Here is a 22,384-nt window from a genome sequence, read left to right on the forward strand (position 1 = left end):
CGGGGCTCGCCGGCGGAGCTGCACTACCGGACGTGAGCCGGCGGCGGGGTCTACCTGTGCGCGGGCTGCGACGCCGGCCACGCCAGGGTCTGCGAGCGCGCCCCTGCCGCGCCGACGCGGCGCTCTGCGCCGCCTGCGACGCCGACATCCACACCGCCAACACGCTGGCCAGACTCCCATGCAGTAGCCGTTCTACAGCTCCTACACGGCAAGATCCAAGTCACCTCGCGACCGAGCCGTTGCCGTGCCGTCTTCTCGCGCTGCCGCCGCGCCGTCTCCTCTCGCCCTCGTTCCCGTCGCCAGGCAGAATCTGTTCCGGAGGGTGGGAGGTCCGGCTCCGTTCTAGACCGTGGTGGGGGCGGAACGGTTTCCATTCCGAGCCAGGCTGAAACGAGGCCATCCGACTCGCATCTGGTTTCTATCCGGGCCGGCGTCATCCACCTGGGACGGACCCTAGAATGGCCTGATCTGGCTGCAACTGAACGAAGGCTTACTTAAATAAAGCCCTCCTAAATTATCACGTTGTTAGACCAGCCTGGCCCACCATCCAAGATATTCAAGATATTGTTGACCAGCAGGCCACTTGGGTTCGGCCTTCCATCGGTTCTAGGATATTGTTGACTAAGACAGAAAACAGAAAATGTTCATATCCTGGACCCGGTCAGCAAGCATTCAAGATTTTTTTTTTCTCGAACAAGGTTTTCTCTTTTGTATTTTTGGTTCCTCAGTAACCTGTTGGTAGTACGTACACTTGATGCAGCAGCAAGATCGCCCGAAACCTTTTGTCTCGTGTCCGTGTGCTGCATGAATGCAGGCTCACGCTCATGGACAACCTTTCAGTAGCATTCAGACATCCAGTGCTTCTGTTCTTCTCGGAAGCAGAAGCGCATCATGCTGTAATCTGCCTGAAAACAGGCTGAGTAAAACTGTCAGAAATTCAACGAGGTTTGATTTTTGAAGGGTTGTTCCTCACGGCTGTAACCTGAGCCAAATCGAGGTACCAGAATCCTTCTCTATCAGCTACTGAAGCAGAAACAATGGAAGATTGGCTGGAGAGAACTCATCAGCACTGGCCGCCTTCAATACCGATCGATGTTCCCGGCACCCGCCGGCAGCCCAGATGCAAGGACAAGGCAGCAGAGCGCTCCGAAATAGACCGATCAACTACTGTGCAAGGCTCTTGCTCATACAGCATCGCAAGCCCAGGACTTGAGGCCTATAAATGTATACACGGGACATGGGCACATGGCATCAAGAACATGTGCGGTTGATTCGGGCATGCGTTCTCGCTCTCTGACGGTGCCAGCAGCCTGAATCGTGGCCACTTGACAGTTATCGCCATGGCAGCTTCTTGCTGCCCCAGCCATGGACGATTCTGCCTCATCCTCCTGCTTGCTGGTGCTGCGGTTGCATCATCTGGGTCTAGGGCCGCCGCTCTTGGTGCCGAGGGCAGCTCCGATGTGAAGCTCCATGTTGACTCGGCTTGCCTCACACCACAAGGTTTAGTTTGCTCATCAGAATAATTATTACTACGGCTACTCAATGGAAAAAAGAACCTTTTATCACAATCTATAGGAATACTGCACTTTCATACAACTGCAGAAACTCTCTGTCAGTAACTTTCAGAGCATTTTATTTTTACCACCTTCTTTTTTTTTCTTAAACATGTGGGAGAGATTTAGATCATTAAAGATGTGAAAGCATATTATTACGAAGTTAAGGACCTTGTTCAAACGATTAACCATAAGCTAACTCAATGGCTAAGCCTGTAGAAAATGTCCGAGAAATGATGGGGTTTTTTGTTGATTAAAACTAAAACTCACAATTTTGCATGGTGTAAATATCCCAGTATTTTAAGCTAGCTGTTTAATCAAGATGTATTTCTTAAATCAATATCGTAACCTCTTAATATTCTGAAACTGTAACTGGAAGTTTTGAACTTGATTCTGATTGCGAATTAAACCGAACACTCTGTCTGAAAACTCAGAGCACAAACACGGCGCTGCGATGGGCACGAGGATGCCGATCGTGCACCAGCACGGCCCGTGCTCCCCGCTGACCGACAAGCACGGGAAGCCGCCTTCCTTCGAGGAGATCCTCGCCGCGGACCAGCGCCGCGTCGATTACATCCACCGCCGTGTGTCCGAGACCACTGGCCAGGTGAGGCCGAAGCGCGCGGAGCCGTCCGCGCCGCCAGTCCAGCTCCAGCCCGCGTCGCTGGCGTCGTCTGCCGCGTCGGCGAACCTTCCGGCGTCATCCGGGAACGCGCTGGGCACGGGCAACTACGTGGTGACCATCGGGCTCGGCACGCCGGAGGAGCGGCTCACGGTGGTGTTCGACACCGGCAGCGACACGACGTGGGTGCAGTGCCAGCCGTGCGTGGCCTCCTGCTACCGGCAGAAGGAGCCGCTCTTCAGCCCGGCCAAGTCGTCCACGTACGCCAACATCTCGTGCTCGTCGTCCTACTGCTCCGACCTCGACATCAGCGGCTGCTCCGGCGGCCACTGCCTCTACCGCGTCCGTTACGGCGACGGCTCCGAGACCGTCGGCTTCTACGCCCAGGACACCCTCACGCTCGCCTCCGACGCCGTTAAGGTACGTAATTGGTTTCTCCACACGTGCGGGAAATCGTAACAGCTGCAGCTGACATGTGCATGCCTATGGACATATTCCATGGCACTTGTGCGTGTGCTGTGTGCAGGAGTTCAGGTTCGGGTGCGGCGAACAGAACCGCGGGCTGTTCGGGCAGACGGCGGGGCTGATGGGACTCGGCCGTGGCAAGACGTCGCTGACGTCGCAGGCATACGGCAAGTACAGCGGCGTGTTCTCCTACTGCCTCCCGGCGACGCCGTCCGGGACCGGGTTCCTGGACCTCGGCCCAGGCGCGCCGGCGGCGAACGCGAGCCTCACGCCGATGCTGACCCACAAGGGGCCGACCTTCTACTACGTGGGGCTGACGGGCATCAAGGTGGACGGGCGCGCGTTGTCCGTCCCGGACTCCGTCTTCTCCACCGCCGGCGCGATCCTGGACTCCGGCACGGTGATCACGCGCCTGCCCCCCAAGGCGTACGCGCCACTGCGGTCCGCGTTCGCCAAGGCCATGGCGGATTTGGGCTACAAGAAGGCAACCGCGACCTCGTTCCTGGACACCTGCTACGACCTCACGGGGGTCCAGGGCAAGGCGCTCCCCGCGGTGTCGCTGGCGTTCCAGGGCGGCGCGAGCCTGGACGTGGACGCGTCGGGGATCCTGTACATGGTGGACATGTCGCGGGCGTGCCTGGGGTTCGCGCCCAACAACGACGATACCGACGTGGCTATCATCGGGAACACGCAGCAGAAGACGTACAGCGTGCTGCACGATCTTGGCAAGAAGCTCGTTAGCTTCGCCCCCGGAGCTTGCTGATCTGTTGGCATTCCATGCTGATTTGTAGTGTGTATTTGTTCAATAACTATCTGAAATCTCAGGTTGGCATCATCAAACAGCAATCTTAATTGTACGTCATCAACATAAAGAATCAAAGCCTAAATAAAAAGAGTGTACTAAAATAGTTTACTACATTCATAATCTTAAGCTACTAAAATAGTGTACTACATGCATGATCTGAACCTTAGTGGCGGAGGCAGATGTGGGATTTAGAAGGGGCTTACTCCTCCTCCCTCCATCTCTACTCCTTTTTCTCTTTTCTTCTTTTTCCATCTCTTCTCCTTCTTTCCCTTTACCTCCAATAGAGTTCTTGGATAGTAGGGGGCTGGAGCCCTCCTCACCCCCCATAGAGTTAGCATTGAACAGAACACATGGCTAATAAGGTTCAGTGATGTGCAATTATATGGCTTAGCAATGTGTGCCTAACAATCAAACCTTCCCTAGATATTGTTTTGACCCATGAAAGCGGGATTTATACCTTTCCCATAAATGTGGCTGACCATTACTCTTTCAGGTTGTACTCTCACGTTCCCTACTCATGCGGTTTTGCGACCACTACTGTAATCCCAACTCACAATGTAACAACGCGAAAACTCATATTAAAAAATCATTCAAATTCAAAACTGTTTTAAAATCTAATTGCTTAAACACTTTTCTTGAGCTCACAAGTCTCAACTCCTGTTGCATCTAATCCATCTCAGGCTTAATCATCATCAATTTCTCCTCTCTCGCACACACCCCAGCAAATCAGCGTTCTTTTGTTTTCTAATCTCTCATGCTCTCTCTCCAACCTGTGCACTCTCACGCACACAAGCTGCACGCGCTCAACACATCTTAGCAGACGATGGCTTCCAGCTGCACCCACGTGCATGCGAGGTGTGCACACGCACGCTTGGCTGCCTCGGCACAGCGTCTATAGCTTATGTTAGGCAAATTCACCCGCTTTTAGCTCCCTATCTCAGCACAAAGTCGCAGCAAACTAACCAAAAAGCAAACAGCCTATTCTCCTATCGCCTTTCACGCACACCGCAGCACTGCGGGCCGGGACTCGTCTCGGCTCATTCTCTGCACAGGGTGCGATGCAAAAGTGATAACAAGTTAATATGGGGTGTTTGATTCCAGCGAGTAAACTTTAGCCCCTGTCACATCAAATGTTTGAGTATTAATTAGAAAATATAGATTAATTACAAAACTAGTTACACAGATGGAGATTAATTCGCGAGATGAATCCATTAAGCTTAGCATATTTACTGTAGCACCATACATCTTCGTAGATTCCAATATTAAACCACAGCCGTGAAGGCAAAGGTCCGATATCAAGAACATTACCAACGACATGGCGATGGACCTGATGAAGATGTTCTTGTTCACTCTGCTCCTCGGATCCCAATCACTGACTGCACAAGGTAAGGTTCTTGTCGTTAAACCTATTACAGAAAAATACATATGACTTGACATATATTGATGGAGACAAAACTATGTAGGTGGTCGACCACAGTTATTAAATGCTAGAAGTTTTACTGCTAATAGCACCGTCAACTCAAAATCATTTGATGAGAGCAAGGTTACCTTGAAATTTTCTTCTCGGGGGAAGTGTGATATTTTCGGACATGGCTTGCAAGATTGTTATTGCTGCCCCGACGGAAGTCGGAAAGAGTATTGCCACCAGACAATGGAAGAGTGCAGGGCCAATTGTGCGTCGTGCAGACCCAAATGCTAGCTACAACCATTCAATTGATCGATGACGAAGACAAACCGATCAATGCAACAATAAATACTACTTTACACAAATAAGCTAGTCCTAGTGGCTAGTTTCCTCCATGCACTAGTTGTTGGTCATTTTTTCCTTTTTCATTTGTGTGTAATATTTTCCTTTGGGTTCTTTCGGGTTTGAGGTTGGGTGCGTTAATGTTGTAAAACTTCTCTTTTCTTCATAATGAAATACTTGCCCAGGCAAGTTCTTGAAAAGAAATAAATTTGTATCATTGTTGGAAAAACAGAAGAATGGTAGAAATTCCGTGGGTCCTTTGAGAGAATTATTTAGGAAAACAATAAGTTTTCTGCTCCTCCAAAATAACTCCATGAAAATATTAGTGTCTAGCAGATATTGTACTAAGGCACATGTGGTATATCAATACATACATTTCTTGATGGTTTTGCAATTTGCATTAGAATCAACCTTTGCATTTACAGCTGCGCGTCTCGCGCTTCAACAGGAAATCGTAAGGGATGCCGATTGTCATCTTCTGTTTTTTGTTGGGAAAAAGATAAATTCTTCTCCTTTCGCTTAACCAACTGCTGATGAGATTGCCGCATTTGGGAATTATTTTGCCCAACAGGCCAAGGACTCCACAACCAACAGTGATCGTAGATCTCCATCACCGTACCGTCCGACCCAAGAGACCAGGACTGACGCGATGACGACTCGGACCGCTCGTCAGATAGTTCACATTCCAAGGTCGCGACCTTTCCGGAAATGGAAGGGTGCAGCACCGACCGATATCCTTCGCCTTGCGCAATGCACAAGTGAGGAAGATAGCATGTGCACACCTTCCCCGAAGCTTCCTAGTTGATGGCTTGCACTTGGCTCTTCCGTAAAATGGCATTTTAGTCTCTCAACTTTATACCAAGAGTTAAGGGTTAATTTCGTCCCTCAACTTTCAAATTGACCAATACAGTCCCTCAATTTTTATTTTGAGGTAACACATCATTATGCTGATATAATACTCTATAATAAAATAAGATAAATGTAAAAGTTTCTTTTACCCTTACTTTCTTAATTTTTACTGTTCATTCAACTTTCCATAATATTTTATATATTTTGCCATTTGTCAACTTAACTCGTTCACTTAAAGCCTTCCTACTAGCACGCGCACGGCGCATCCCATCGTGTTCTCTCAGTGGCACTAGGATCAGAAGATGTCGTGCATGCAATTCTTATCCGCAAACGGATGGCTTGGATGTACGAGCAGGTTGCATACGCTTCGAGTTGGCATGCTGTATTTTAACAAGATATTTTCCACTATATTTTAACAATTTCGTCCAAATTTGAGATAGCCCGTTTAGTGAAGTAATTTGGGAAAAAAAACATATTCTCCTCGCTCTACGGCCGTGTCATGCTGCGCTTCAACATGCATGGGACTTGTGGAAGCAGATGCGAATTCCTCGCTGTTTCAGTTCGCAAAATAAAAGGAGATAGTACGTATCATTTATTTGCCCGTTGCAATTCGCAAACGAAAAAAAAAGTTGAAAGGGGAAAGATAGAATTTCCTTTTTTTTCCCGTTGATACTACCGCATTATTAAAAACTATGAAATGCGGCGGCCTGCCCAACCCACCAGGCCAGCCACGTCGGCCAAAAGTCTCCGGCCGTTCGATTATCCGATCCAACGACTCGAAGAGCTTATCACAAGATACTTTGCAAAAAAAAATTCATTTTTGTAAGAACTACGCTTGAGCCCCTTGATTTTTGCAAAAAATACCCCAAACTTTATAAAAATTAACCCGCAGTCCACGCGTGTTTCTCAAATACTAATTATGTTCAAACCCCTACAATCTTCAAAACATTGCATCTCTTACCTTTTAGCTCGGTTCTCATCAATCCTTGTAGCCACCTGATCATAGCGAACCACTACATTTACAATTATTTTAATTTTCACAAAAATAAGGTAAAGAGACACATGTAATACGATAATATAGACACTATGCACGCAGGGACGCCGCCAGCGAGGCCAACGGATAGGGCCACATTAAACGAATATTAATTAATATATTGCTCTAAAAATGCTAGATCTAATTTTGTTTGATTCCTCAGCTCAAGTATTTGCTAGATATATAGCTTAAGATCAAAGATTGCATGTCTCTGCACCTGTTTCAATTTAAATGATTGTTCGCTGCCTAAAAATGGTAAATTGCGTAGTGAATAGCTTAAAAATACTAAAATAATGAATAACTTTTGGTACCATCTACGCACATCCTATTTGTTTCTTTCTTTTTGTCGCGTAACTAAGAATATGAGCTTCTATAGGGATCCTACAATGGTAGTTCGCTTTGGTGTAGCCAAATTGTTTGGTCAGGGCTAGAATATACTTTTCTTTGTGTCGGTGCAAAGTTTCTTAAAGAAAAGAGTGCTGCCTGGATCTCTCTATTGCTGTCTTTCTCTCCATAATTTTTGTAAATATATGCTTGCTAGCTTACTACTGTACCCAATGTGTATAAATCTTAATGTATACCTCATGTACTCTAACATATGTATGTACAGTCATGTTTACGATGTACTTCCATCGCCGTTGTTTCCTTCGGGCGCCAAGGCGCGTGCCAATCACTAGTTGTATAAGAAAAGAGATACTACCGCATTTGCGCGGTGTCCCACAAGCCAAGGACACACCCCACGACGGACGGTCACTGATCTCCTGTTGTGTTGTGCGTCGCCAGGACGCGGCCACGACCGTCCGATCGCTTCCACCACGATCACACAGTACGTGTTCACAACCAACCGCACAGGCACAGCCGCACAGTGCTTTCCTCCCCCGCCGCCGCCGCCGCCGGCTAAAACCCCCAATCCCATCTGCTCGATCGATCCCCTTCCTTCCTCCCTCCCTGCCTGCCCCTATATATCCGCCGCGCGTGCCCATCGCCGGCTCCCCCTCACCAATCACCACGTAGATTTCGATTCCTTTCACCGAAACAATCCCCTCGTTCCGATCGCGTCGAAGCAGCAGCAGCAGCAGCAGCCTACTCGAGAGAGGGAGGGAGAAGAGATCCTCGCGATCCGCCGCCGAGGGATCGGAAGAGCAGGGCGGAGGGAGAGATCAATGGCGAGCTTCAAGGTCGCCGACGCGTCGGAGTACCTGGCCATCACGGGCTGGGGCATCGACGACGTCAAGCTCGCGAAGAAGGCGTGGGTGTGGGTCGGCCAGCAGTGCAAGAAGTTCGACATCACGCCCGTCAACTACGAGTTCGAGGTCCACGCCATGAGCTCCGAGAAGCTGCCCTTCATCCTCCCCGCCGTCTTCACCATCGGGCCCAAGATCGCCGACGACGGCACCCACGGGGCCTCCCTGCTGCTCTACGCCAAGCTCATCGCGCCGCACGACAAGAACTCGTCCCACGTCCGCGAGCTCGTCAAGGGCGTCATCGAGGGCGAGACGCGCGTGCTCGCGGCGTCCATGACCATGGAGGAGATCTTCCAGGGCACCAAATCCTTCAAGCAGGCCGTCTTCGAGAACGTGCAGCTCGAGCTCAACCAGTTCGGCCTCTACATCTACAACGCCAACGTCAAGCAGCTCGTCGACGTCCCCGGGCAGGAGTATTTCTCGTACCTCGGCCAGAAGACGCAGCAGGGCGCCGTGAACCAGGCCAAGGTCGACGTCGCCGAGGCGCGGATGCGCGGCGCCGTCGGCGCCAAGGAGCGGGAGGGGACCACGCTGCAGAAGGCGGCCGAGGTGGACGCGCAGACCAAGGTCTTCCGCGTGCGCCAGGAGGCCATCGGGATCAAGGAGCAGGCCAAGGTGGAGGCCGAGGTCAAGGTGTTCGAGAACGAGAGGGAGGCCGTCGTCGCCGCGGCCAAGGCCGACCTCGCCACCAAGAAGGCCGCGTGGGACAGGCAGACCAAGGTGGCCGAGGTCGAGGCGGCCAAGGCCGTCGCCATCCGCGAGGCCGAGCTGCAGATGGAGGTCGAGAGGAAGAATGCGCTGCGGCTCACCGAGAAGCTCAAGGCCGAGCAGCTCAGCAAGGCCACCGTGCAGTACGACACTCAGGTGGAGTAGCAATAGCAGTAGATGCATTTTATTGCAATTCTCAGGTTCCAAAATCATGGATGTCGATCGTGATCAATTTCAGTTTCGGTTCATGATTGGTGGATCGATCAATTTGCTGTTCTGAATCCTGCAAATTTGCAGGTGCAAGACTCGAACGCGGCGCTGTACAGCCGCCAGAAGGCCGCGGAGGCGAAGCTGTACGAGCAGCAGAAGGCCGCGGAGGCGCGCAAGGCGCAGGCCGACGCGCAGTTCTTCGAGCAGAAGCTGGCCGAGGACGCCAAGCTGTACGCCAAGCAGAAGGAGGCGGAGTCGCTGGCCACGGTGGGCAAGGCCAAGGCCGACTACGTGGCGTCGATGCTCCAGGCGCTGGGCGGCAACTACCACGCGCTGCGCGACTACCTGATGATCGACGGCGGGCTGTACCAGGAGATGGCGCGCATCAACGCCGGCGCTGTGAGCGGCATGCAGCCCAAGATCAGCATCTGGACTAACGGCTCCGACGGAGGGAGCGGCGCTGGCGGCGTCGACCTCGCGGGCGGCCCCAGCGGCGGCGCCGCGATGCAGCAGGTGGCCGGGGTGTACAAGATGCTGCCGCCGCTGCTGTCGACCGTGCACGAGCAGACGGGCATGCTGCCGCCGGCGTGGATGGGCGCGCTGCCCAAGGAGGCCAACTGAAACCGCCGCCTGCCGTGGCAACAAGTACTCTAGATGGTTCTGGAACTGGTTATCTTAGCGTCTTGTCGTTATGGAGTCGTTAGGCTATCTCCAGCGATGTCCTCTAAATTCCATCCCCTATTTCCATCCTCCATATCAACTTCATTCCCTATACCAAATCTAACTCCAACGATATCCTCTATTTGCATCCTCTGTACCCCACAATCTCAATTTTTTTTCTATTTTTCCAACCGCCCGCCGCCCCCCCCTCCTCTGCCTCCGCCCGCCCCCCCCCCCTCCTCCTCCGCGCCGCCCGCCCCTCTGCCTCCGCCCGCCCCTCCTCCTCCTCCGCCTCCTCCGCGCCGCCCGCCCCCCCCCCTCCTCCTCCTCCGAGCCGCCCGCCCCCTCCTCCTCCTCCTCCGCCCGCCCGCCCACCCACCCTCCTCCTCCTCCTCCTCCGCGCCGCCCGCCCCCTCCTCCTCCTCCGCGCCGCCCGCCCCCCCCCCCCTCCTCCGCCCTTCCTCCCTCCGCGCCCGCGCCCTTCCTCCCTCCGCCCGCCCCCCCTCCTCCTCCTCCTCCGCGCCGCCCGCCCCCTCCTCCTCCTCCGCCTCCCGCGCCCTTCCTCCCTCCGCGCCCGCGCCCTTCCTCCCTCCGCCGGCGCCCTTCCTCCCTCCGCCCGCGCCCCTGCCTCCTCCGCCTCCCGCGCCCTTCCTCCCTCCGCCGGCCGCCCTTCCTCCCTCCGCCCGTGCCCTTCCTCCCTCCGCCCGCGCCCCTGCCTCCTCCGCCTCCCGCGCCCTTCCTCCCTCCGCCCGCCGCCCCTCCGCGCCCCTTCCTCCCTCCGCGCCGGCCCCTCCTCCGCGCTCGCGCCCCTCCTCCCTCCTCCGCCCTCCGCCGCCCCTCCGCCCGTCCACCCCGCCGCGCCCGCCGCCCTCCTCCTGCCTCCCGCGCCCCTCCCTCCGCCCGCGCCCCTGCCTCCCCTGCCTCCCGCGCCCGCCGCCCCTCCGCGCCCCGCCGCCCCTCCGCCCGCGGCCCTCCTCCGCGCCCGCGCCGGCCCTCCGCGCCCCTCCCTCCGCCCGCGGCCCTCCTCCGCGCCCGCGCCGGCCCTCCGCGCCCCTCCCTCCGCCCGCGGCCCTCCTCCGCGCCCGCGCCGGCCCTCCTCCGCGCCCGCGCCGGCCCCTCCTCCGCCCTCCCGCGCCGGCCCCTCCTCCGCGCCCGCGCCCCTCCCTCCGCGCCCGCGCCGGCCCTCCTCCGCCCTCCAGCGCCGGCCCCTCCTCCGCGCCCGCGCCGGCCCTCCTCCTGCCTCCCGCCTCCCGCGCCGCGCCGCGCTCGTCCGCCTCCCGCGCCGCGCCGCCCTCGTCCGCCTCCCGCACCGGCAGTTTCCTCCCGCGCGCGCGCGGAAGCCGCGACAGGGATGGAGGACGCCGGTCCCCCCTCCCTCTGTGCGGGACGGAGAGGGCCTCCTCCATTTTCCCGCACGGTATAGCGGACACCGGTGGAGGTTTACAGGCGCTACAGTATCCGCTATTTTAGAGTAGCGATCCTTTTACGGAACACCGGTGGAGATAGCCTTAGTGCTGTCGTCGATTTGGAAGGCTGGGTTAAGCGACATAATTAGATGCGTCATCTATCTGGTGGCTCTTGTTTTGAATCGCTAATGAGTTGTGAACTCGGTTTATATAGACTGCGTCTTCATGTGTATTCTCTGGTGCTAATTACTTGGACGGCATCTTCATGTGTATTCTGTGTGTGTATCCTGGTTTCTTTGCACAACAGCATTTGCGTGGCAAAGGCTGCTTTGCTCTCCGCTGATCATCACGCGGCTGCAGTGCTTTTTGTTATTTTTTGTGTTGCTGCGGTGCCCTATTTGTTTCCGGAGGACTAAAATTTAACTCTGTCATATTAAAAATTTAGAAATATTAAATAAAATCTGTTTACTCATGAGACGAATTTAACGAGCCTAATTAATTTATGATTTGCAACAGCGATGCAACAGTAACCATCCACTAATCATGGATTAATATACGTAATTAGATTAGTTGTGAATTAGTTAGGGGTTTTTCAATTAGTTTTATAATTAAACTTTATTTAGTTTTATGATAGAGCTAAAGTTTAGCATCCAGAGCCGAACACCTCCTCGAGACAACCACCTTAGTAATTTGTAGATGGCTTAAGAGCTTTGCCTGATGAAGATCTAACCTGTGTGTGTACGACACGGCACCTCCAGCACCGAACACCCCCTCGAGGCAACCACCTTAGTAACCTGTAGATGGCTTTAGAGCTTTGGAGCTTTAGTAACCGATCGCTCTGCTGGATCGGTGAAAGAATCTGGAAAGGGGCGAGGGCGCAGCGCTCATCATGCCTGGCGCCGATAAGCTCATCTTTTCGACTCGAGAGAGAGCAGGCGCACGCGAAAGTTACCGTGCCTGCGTGTAGCTTGCGTGGGATTTGCGAGCCGCGCTGTGCTGCCAAAAGCAAACGCAAAGCCTGCCGGCCTACCGAGCGAGCTCGTGCATGTGCACGGAGCTGCTGCGCCGACGCGTATGTGACAAATTAAAGCAATAGTAAAATTACCAGTTGATCAACCTGTAAAGATGTGTCGTTTAGGTTTACGAACTTAAAAAATGCATTTTTAGATCATTAATTTATAATTTGTGTCATTTAGTTGCGTAAACTTTGAAAACATCAATAAACTCTAAAAGTGCATTTTTAGGTACATAAACTTGCAATTTATGTCACTTACATATAAACTCTGAAAGTACCTTTTTTAGTCACAACTTTATCCATTAGCAGTCGTATGGCTACAGACTCACCCACAAAAGTCACCCCGATATCGTTGTCCATGAATACCTTTCAATCCCTCACCGAGAACCACTCTAGGTTAACCTAAGTCTAACGTCGTCACAAGATTTTTCGCCACAACACCTGGCGCCACCATATCTGGCCACCCGCGCCACGGAGGGCATAATATCCCCTACCACGGTTTGTTGAGTCCCTCTATGATCTCCTCCACCTTTTTAAGCCATCACCCCCTTCTCTCAACCCATATTACGAGGTCATATCTATCCAGAACTCACCAATGGCAGCCCGTAAGCCCCCCTTTGCATCCTAATACATGTCAATAACATCCAAAATAAGTCTTTCATCCCTCTTCTCTCCTCTCCCTATGCACTTGATTCGAAATCGGGGCTCAAATTTAACCCTTCTAGCGAAACTCCAGCAGCGTGCAGACACCATATAGATTCATATTGGTGCGATATCAGTGCGTGAAGGCTAGATGACGGGCTATGGACCTAGCTGATACAAATTACAAGTTTATGGATTTAGGGATGGACTTTCAGAGTTTGTGGACCTAAGTGATATAAATTATAAGTTATGCATCTAGAAATGTAATTTTAAAGTTGATGATCTAAATGATATTCTCTTATAAGTTGATGGACCTCTAGTGCATTTTATTTTTAATGGAGGCAATGCATTAATTTTGTTTGGTGCTACCATGGGTTCCCAACTGATTTGGTACGCGCTTGCTTGTTCTGCCGGCTGTTTCTTTTCCCCGACTGGATTTTTATAGATTCCAGTGGTGCAAATGTTTTGCTCCTCTTCGTTTCATTTCATTTTTGAAGCGAAACCTACGCATGCGTGGCTTGGCTCGTGAGGAGCCGTCAGGTCTTTTGGGACCTCGATCTACTTTTTCCCTTTGGCTGGCTTTTTCTTCCTCCCTTTGGTTGGCTGCGCGCGAATGCTGCCTGTAGGTGTGTGCAGCGGTCTTTGAGAGATCGCTCCTTTGGGCCGTCGGAGCTCGACGGGCCTCGACCTCGGCTGCTGGGGGCTTGTTGCGATGCCGCCGAGCGGACGGACGGATCAACAGCGCCAGCATAAATGGGCCAAGTCTAGGTCACCACGCCGCATATAGCCCAAGATCTGGACGTACTTTGTGGACCAACAGCGCGCAGACGTGATGAGGTCGGAACAGTCGTGCACTCATGCTTTGCTTTGCTTTCTTTCAGAAACTGCCTTCACTAGGCATCGCGTAATGTTTCACAAACTTGCGGCCTGTGTTATATTCCAATCCAACCGATCAGTATTGATATTGCTTCAAGTTGAATGGTGCGGTATATGTTGATGTTCCAATCTGCTAATTACCCGGTCTGAATTTTCCGTATTGTTGTTACCAAGTTGCGTATTGTTGTTACCTAAATCTAGATTTTCCTCCTTATTAATATAATCGGCAGCTCTTCTGTTTAGTTCTTTTCAAAAAATATTATGTCCAGCCGTCTAACCAGTCAGTCCTTGTGAGTCTCTATCAACCTCCCTGGAGCCTCCTTGCATCCACATCATGAACTGTGGCCGATCCTTTCCGCTCACCCATGTCGGTGGCGCCACCCCGTCTCCGTCCGGCGGCACCCACGGAACGGAACGCTCGTGCTAATAAATCGGCAAAACCAATTGCAAGTTGCGAGCTAACCCTCCGCCCCCGCTCGGGCGTGAAGCTCACGCATGCCAGTAACGAATCTAGAATCTAAATTTAGGGAGGTTTATATTCCCTTCTTCTTCCTTCCTCCTCTTTTTTTTCTTCTTCCTTCTTTTCTTGTTTCTCTTCTTCATTCATGTTTGAAAATTATTAGGGGGACTTTGGGGGGCTCCAGGCCCCCTGCCCCCACGTCACGTATCCACATAGACATGAAGTGGCGAAGCAACGGCGCGACGACCTCGGCGCGGTGTCCACTTGAGATGATTTCCTACTTGGTGAAGAGAACAAACTAAAAAAATGGGGAACGATGAAGGCTGCATAGCTTTATTTTTCACTAAAAATAGCATCCACAGAAAAGGGTGGCAAGTGCCTAAGTACATATGCCCCCAGCAATTAAAAATGCACATACCCCTTATTTTCTTTACACAATATCACAGTATCATAACAGAGGTATCGCTCACAGTGTGAACATTGTTAGATTTTGATTCTGCATGCAGCCTTATAGGTCGCAGCGAAGATATTCTCCACTGGCGCTGTCCACCCAATTTGGGTTTCAAAACGTGAGCGTTCTGATCGTGTTCTGCATCCGGAAAGCCCCGAATTTCGCAACACTTTCCTCCCTTGATACAACTGACAGGACCGATCGGATGCAATGCAAGATATATGTTAGGTATGGTATCGCTCAGCATGTCCGGCAACGGTCAGAGAGCAGCTTAAAATGTTGGATTCAGCTTAAAATTCAATGCAAACTGCCTCATCGTTGGAAACATTTTTTTTAGAAAAGGAGGCCATTGCCCAGCCCCATTCATCGAAGGGGTGCACTTGCCTTTTAGATGCATGGAGTTGAGCTGTGGGGAGTATGGTAAAAAATCAGATCTAGTTATTATTTTTGCAAAATTCTATAGGTGCATGGGCACCCCCTAATTCAGACATATAACCTCACCCCAGCTCGAGCGTGGCACTGACGCGGGCGACGTGCTCACATGTCCAGGCAGCAATGGAGCGGTGAAGCGACGGTGCGCTGGCCTCGGTGACTCGACAGGCCGGTCCACTCGAGATGATTTCCTTCTCGGTGAGGGGAACAAACTCGAAAAATAGGGGAAATGATGAAGGCTACATGGCTCTATTTTTTCAACAAAAATGGCATCCATAGTAAAGGAGAGGGTACATATGCCCCCAGGAATTAAAAATGCACATACTTCTTGTTTTCTTTACACAATTTCGAAGTTACATACAGCAAACAAATGTGAAGCACACTACATTTTGAAAATTTAAAATGTCAACCCACATGACCGCACGTACAAATGACCGTGGTCTGCATCCGGGAAGCCCAGAATTTCTGAGCACCTTCCTCCCTTGATACAAACTAGAACATTGAGCGCGCGTTGCGTGCCCTGTCATATCCCTAATTACAGAAATAAATGTGCAAACAATAAACAAAAATGTGTGTTTCAAAAGAGGTAAGACCAAACATGATGGTCCCAAGCACATGATGGTACCAACATCTCCAAACAGAGACAAGAAATGATATAGATGCAACATATTCGATTTTAGTACTAAGATGATATAGGGAATTATGTAGAAAGAGCTGAGTCCATTCCATAACATATATCTACATGGCTTAACAAAAATCAAAAAGGTAATATGTCACTAATTTCTCAAGTACCAGGACATTCATCTGGCCACAATCACATGGCCAACTAATTTGATTTATCAAACGATAAATGAACCAAGTCTCTCATGTGTAATGGCAGCAACAGTTCATCATAATGACAGGTGCACCCACTACTTCATCAGTATTAGACCATAGATACGAACTTTAACACAGTGCAAGAGCTAAGGAAAAAGAAAGACGGCCACCACGAGGAACAACTGAAAGAAGAATCTAACAGCCAGCTACCAACTCAAACAAATTTCAGCGCATTAAGGTCATCTCTAGCTACTCCCACAGAGCACCACCATCAATAATCCATCCAGGAACCTCCGCATCCTGTAAATTCTAGAAAGGATTAAAACAAATTAATCAGTTATAGTGTTTTTGGCCTCTTATTCATGGCAAATTTGACTGCATGCATCTTATTTTTATGAAATTAGGGGACATATAAGTTTACACTCAATGACCGGCATAACTTTCTAGGATAGACTCATTGTGCTACTACTGAAAAGTGAAAACCTCTGTTGCACTGAAAATTCAGAGATTCAGAATATACTTTTGACACACACACTTTTGACTTTTTTTTTCATTTCCACTCGCAGATATATCCAGCATTAGTAGTCAGCAGTAAGCAAGCACGCATCTACAATTAGATCTTGGTGGCACCGGAAGGAATGTCATACTGATATACTCTTTTACAATGTATATTAGGCTTTCTGAACCCAAGTGACCTCCTCCTTAAATTCAGACATACAGAGTTTGGATCTTAGTTCACAGAACCAAATATGTACTTAAAACTAAGAATTAACACATTAACCTGAGAAGGGAACGCTACACAATCAACCATATCTATATTGTCATGATAAGCTAGTGGCTTTAGACAGAGAAATAGTCGATTCGTCCTTTCTACTTCACTATGCTTACTGATTTTTTTGTTAATTATGTACCTCAATCATAAAGTTGACAAGCTGTTTAGAAATTTAAGCGGATGGTGTCAAAAATCTATCAAACATGGTCACCTATTACCAGGTGGGAAGTAACATTACTCTCTCTCTCTCTCTCTCTCTCTCTCTCTATATATATATATATATATATATATAATGAAGAAATAAGAATTAAAATTGCAACCCGTACAACTATTTTCTTCAGCCAGCCACAAAGAAGGCTCCACCCAGTACAACTATTTTCTTCACCTTGCTTGCAAAGGAAGAGTCCTTTTGATGGGCTAAGCAAGAAGAGAGACGGGTCATAACATATAGCACAACATAGACATCACGATAAATAGGTTTAATCCTATGATCGTAAGCATATATACCAATGCTACATTTGTCAGGCCCCATAGCAAACACAAGACTTCTCCTAGAACTCAAGATCTCATCAACCTTTAACCAGGAACTCAACAGCACTTTCCTCAACTTCTTGGCAGCAGGAAGAAATAAATTCCTAATGCCATCTGACCCATGAACAAGAACAACAACACAAGGCTTTCCTACCTAATGAAGCACAGAGTATACCTATCTATCATTCAGTTCATCCAGACCAATGCAGTGCTATGTGGATTTTATCTGTATTATAGATAAAATTATTGAGGAAGTAAGATAGTATTGTTACAAGTAAAATGTGGGTCATACCACAAGTATCAACAAGCAAACAATGTAAGTTGTACTGTTAAAAGTAGAAGGCCACCTTAAGCCCTAACACCCATCAGCATAAAACAAGTATCAACAAGCAGACAATGTAAGATGTCCTGCTCTCTCACACTGTACCAGTCCGTTTTCATGCTATACACAAACTTTTTATCATGTAAACAGAAAATGACAATTCTGATAGGAGCAAGACAATTCAGAACGGATAGATACTTTAACCAGACTACCAGAGTTACTGTTAAAGGATCTTACAGAAACCACTGATGAGTAACTGAAGAGCGGTATTGAATTCTTAATTCAAAGATTATTTGGATACTGGAAAGTGACATTATGCTCAAACCAGAAGCAGGCAAAGCATTGCAAAGTGTATTACTGCTTACAATCATTATTCAGATACTGCAAAGCCATCTTTCTTTGTGTTAATCAAATAAAAATCAACAAATATCACCTGAGAACTAATAATGTGATAAAGTAATTTTCCTAGCTAGGAGTTTATGAAGAAGAGAAGCGTCATTCCTTTTCATGTACCATGAAAACTGTTGTAAAAAATCCATATATATAGGAATGCACCAAGAAAAAAAAAAGTCAAATTACCTTATCGGGCTGGCCGTTGCCCTTGGCTGATGGGGGCGGCGGCTCCCTGCCATGGGAGGACCGGTTGCATGTCCTGATGGGATTGAAGGGCATTCCCCGTGCGCAGGCGAGTCGCGACGGGCGGCGGCGGGGAGAAGAGAGGGAGAAGGGGATAGAGGACCTACATGATAATTTCTGGCAACGTGAAGGACTTTTTTGCAAAAAAGCGGAAGACACCTGGCAACACCGGAGGCGCTGAGCGCTCTGGTGCTTCATGACCGATCGGATGCAATGCAAGATATATGTTAGGCATCGGTATCTCTTAGCCTTCGGCAGCGGTCAGAGAGCAGATGCAGCGGCAATAATACATCATCGACAGCTTAAAATTCAATGCAAACTACCTCATCGTTAGAAACATTTTTTTAGAAAAGGTCGTCATGGCCCAGCCCCATTCATTGAACAAGGCAGAATAACAACGTATTCGGTTTAGTGAGAGACTACTACCAAGCCAGGGACTACCAACCTACAGAGAATAGCCCAGTGGTAGCAGCTCAGAGCTAGCAAGCAAGTTCAGCCAGCACATACAGACAGGAACAACATCAAGACAAATTTATTTAAGTTTTTGAGATCTCGTCTCCGGCATTCCTCCTGATCTTCCTTTTTCCGCCTACTGTCGATGTGCTTTCATCAGTCATCATGCTGAGGTCGTCGTGCCCATCTTCACTTTCTTCACCCCCAGCCGATCGCCAAAGGAGCCCCGAGCTGGGCCTCCAAGAAGCTACACCAGCTGTCATCATTGGGAACATGAAAACCCCCTAGGTACCGCGTAAAGCCCAAGATCTGGACTAACAACGCCAGCGTGTGGTGAGGTCGAAACGGTCGTGCAGTCATGCTTTGCTTTCTTTCTTTCAGAAACTGCCTCCACTAGGTACCGCGTAATGTTTCACTTAGCACCAGGGATTAGTTGAGGATTACGTCCAGCCGCTTGACCAGTCAGTCCCCTCCTGACTCCCTGGAGCCTCCTGGACTGTGTGGCCTGTGCCGTGGGCGCCGATCCTTTCCGCTCGCCCACGTCGTTGGTGCCTCCGCCCGGCGGCACCGGCGGCACCCACGGAACGGAACGCTCACGCAAATCAACCGGAAAAACCAACTGCGAGCTGGGCAGCCAGCCCCGCAGCTCGGGCGTGACACTAACGCGGGCGACATGCTCACAACCTTATGTAGTCACGTGTCAAGGTAGCGATGGATTGGCAAAGCGACGGCGCGCCGGCCTCGGCGCGGCCCAACAGGTCGATCCACTCGAGATGATTTCCTTTTTATCGATGAAGAGAACAAACTCGAAAAAATGGGGTAAATGATAAGGGCTACATAGCTCTATTTTTTTCCCACCGAGGATGCCAAGATGGCATCCATAGTAAAGGAAAGGTTGCCAGGTACAAATACCCCCACCAATTAAAAATGCATATATTATTTTCTTTACACGATACCGCAGTTACATACAGCAAACAAAAGGAATTTAGTGATTTACTTTCAAAATGTGAAGCACACTACATTTTGAAAATTTGAAATGTCGACCTACATGGCCGCGCGTGAAAATTACATATGACAGAGGCGAGGTCTTTGATTCAGCTCAGCTAGCGCACTCACCAGGCAAACACAAAGCTTCTCATGTAGCTGAGCTCATCAGGTGGACGTCGAGGGGCCGCCCGTCAGAGTGCCCATCCACGCCGGCGGCAGCATCCCGGTCTGCTCGTGCACGGTCGTCAGCAGCGGCGGTAGCATCTTGTACACACCCGCCACCTCCTTCATCGCGCCGCCGCCGCCGGCATCGCCGCCCTCTCCGCCGGCGGCGCCACTGCTCCACACGCTGATCTTGGGCTCGAGCCCCCGGATGGCGTCGGCGTTGATGCGCGCCATCTCCTGGTACACGCCGGAGCTGACCATCAGGTAGTCCCGCAGCGCGCTGTAGCTGCCGCCCAGCGCGCCGAGCATGGCCGAGAGGTACACGCTCTGGGCCTGGCCCATGGCCGCCAGCCCCTCGGCCTCCTTCTGCTTGGCGTAGAGCTCCGCCTCGGCCTCGCGCTGCCGCGCGAAGAAGGCCGCCTCGGCCGCCGCCCGGCGCGCGTCGGCCTCCTTCTCCTGCTCGAACAGGAGCGCCTCCGCGGCCTTCTGGCGGTTGTACAGCTCCCAGTTGGCCTGCTGCACCTTCATCTCGTAGTCGACGACAGCCTTGCTGAGGTGCTCGGCCTTGAGCTTCTCCGTCTGCCTGGCCGCGTTCCGGCGCTCCACCTCCACCTGCAGCTCGGCCTCCCGGATCGCCACCGCCTGGGCCGCCTCCACCTCGGCCACCCGCGTCTGCTGCTCCCACCCGGCCTTCTTCATGGCCAGCTCCGAGTTGGCCTCCGCCACCTCCGCCTCCCTCTCGTTCTCGAACACCTTCACCTCCGCCTTGACCCTGGCCTCCTCCTTGGCGCCCTCGCCCTGGCGCTTCACCGTGTACACCCTGGTCTCGGCGTCCACCTTGGCGGCGTTCTGCCGCGTGGTGCCCTCCCGCTCCTTAGCGCCGACCTCGCCCTTCATCCGGGCCTCGGCGACGTCCACCTTGGCCTGGTTCACGGCCTCCTGCTGCGTCTTCTGGCCGAGGTAGGAGAAGTACTCGTGCCCTGGCACGTCGACGAGCTGCTTCACGTTGGCGTTGTAGATGATGAGGCCGAACTGGTTGAGCTCCAGCTGCACGTTCTCGAAGACGGCCTGCTTGAAGGACTTGGTGCCCCGGAAGATCTCCTCCATGGTCATGGACGCCGCCAGCACGCGGGTCTCGCCCTCGATGACGCCCTTGACGAGCTCGTTGACGTGGTGCGACAGCTTGTCGTGGGGCGAGATGAGCTTGGCGTAGCGGAGGAGGCACTCGTCGTCGTCGGCGCGGGGGCCGATGGTGAAGACGGCGGGGAGGATGAAGGGGAGCTTCTCGGCGCTCATGGCCTGCACCTCGAAGGTGTAGTTGACCGGGGAGATGTCGAAGCGAGTGCACCGCTGCCCCGGCGCGATCCACGCCTTCTTCGCGAGCTTCACGTCGTTGATGCCGTACCCGGTGATCGCCAGGTACTCCGACGGGCTCGCGATCCGGTAGACGAACCCCATTGTTTCTCGATCGGTCGGCGTCTGCTAGCTAGCTGCTTCTGGGTTGTGCAACTTTGAGGAGCACGATCGAAGCAAGAAAAGATTACTAGCTAGCTATGTCGAGTTGGTGGATGAAGGGCAAAACTCTGCAACATGTATATATGTATATATATCCTATGAACAACGGCAGGCGGCATGCACAAGCTGTGCATTTCGTTGCCATTGGCGCGATACTTTCGGGGCAATGATATTATTTGAAAATTACTCGTGATTCACGTCAACTTCAATACATGAATGTAGTGGAATGAAGGGTATTCAAATTCAATCGCTCTGCTTAGGCTGTCTGAGAGAGCGTAAAAGCAATGCTGACTTTTACTCCCTTCTTTTTTATTTACATGTCGTATTAGGTTTACCATAAGTTAAATTTAATTAACTTTGACCAAATCTATAAAAAATATAAAAACAATTGTAATACCCAACCTATGCATTATCAATATATATTTTATGGTGGATTCAATGAAATAAATTGGGTATTGTAAATGTTATTATTCCTTTCTATAAATTTAGTCAAAGTTGGCTAAATTTAACTTAGAATAAATCCAATACGACATATAAATAAAAATAGAGGGAGTATGCATTTATGCATGGTAGCCATCTCTATCTTTGAATAAAACAAGCGGTTTGAAATTTATTTTTCGAATGAATAAGAGTTACGACATAAGGAATAAGATTTTTCTTCTACAGAAACAATGTCTATACTCTACTTTTTCTGATGTTCTGCATTTGGATATTGTCGGGGGCGCCACCTTCGGATCATGCTGAGGGGACCAAGGATGAAGAGGTGGACCAACCTCCCGGGCGGCCCCACAAGCGGATCGGATCCTTCGGTCCGAACCGAAGAGTCTCAAAGACGAAGCTCTCCTGGAGGGCCGGCGAAACAAAGTCGACTCCGGGGTTTTCATCTGATCGGGCAACAGACGATGAGACGAAGCCTGAATGCTGAGCCGCAAAGGGGGATTAGATAGAAAATTACTGTATACCCCTGGAATGTTCATGGAATATAGTTGTTGAGGGATAAAATGGTGTG

The 22,384-nt window shown here is 50.8% G+C and overlaps 3 protein-coding genes across 3 annotated transcripts; 2 read left to right on the plus strand and 1 right to left on the minus strand.

Annotated features, from left to right (window-relative positions):
- Positions 1 to 1,226: 1,226 nt before the first annotated feature.
- Positions 1,227 to 3,558, plus strand: LOC112872826 (aspartyl protease family protein At5g10770-like). Its single transcript, XM_025935864.1, has 3 exons — positions 1,227 to 1,500; positions 1,988 to 2,595; positions 2,702 to 3,558. The coding sequence occupies exons 1-3, from the start codon at positions 1,341 to 1,343 to the stop codon at positions 3,401 to 3,403; spliced, it is 1,470 nt and encodes a 489-aa protein (XP_025791649.1). The 5' UTR covers positions 1,227 to 1,340; the 3' UTR covers positions 3,404 to 3,558.
- Positions 3,559 to 8,028: 4,470 nt separating this feature from the next.
- On the plus strand, positions 8,029 to 10,087 carry LOC112876830 (flotillin-like protein 2). The gene is made up of 2 exons (XM_025941010.1): positions 8,029 to 9,182; positions 9,324 to 10,087. Exons 1-2 carry the CDS (start codon positions 8,238 to 8,240, stop codon positions 9,855 to 9,857), a joined length of 1,479 nt encoding a protein of 492 aa, XP_025796795.1. The 5' UTR covers positions 8,029 to 8,237; the 3' UTR covers positions 9,858 to 10,087.
- A 9,479-nt stretch (positions 10,088 to 19,566) lies between these two features.
- LOC112876770 (flotillin-like protein 1) lies at positions 19,567 to 21,420 on the minus strand. Its single transcript, XM_025940945.1, has one exon. It carries the CDS (start codon positions 21,316 to 21,318, stop codon positions 19,861 to 19,863), a length of 1,458 nt encoding a protein of 485 aa, XP_025796730.1. The 5' UTR covers positions 21,319 to 21,420; the 3' UTR covers positions 19,567 to 19,860.
- Positions 21,421 to 22,384: the final 964 nt, after the last annotated feature.

The sequence above is a fragment of the Panicum hallii genome, chromosome 9, assembly GCF_002211085.1.
Source record: "Panicum hallii strain FIL2 chromosome 9, PHallii_v3.1, whole genome shotgun sequence".
Lineage (NCBI taxonomy): Eukaryota > Viridiplantae > Streptophyta > Magnoliopsida > Poales > Poaceae > Panicum > Panicum hallii.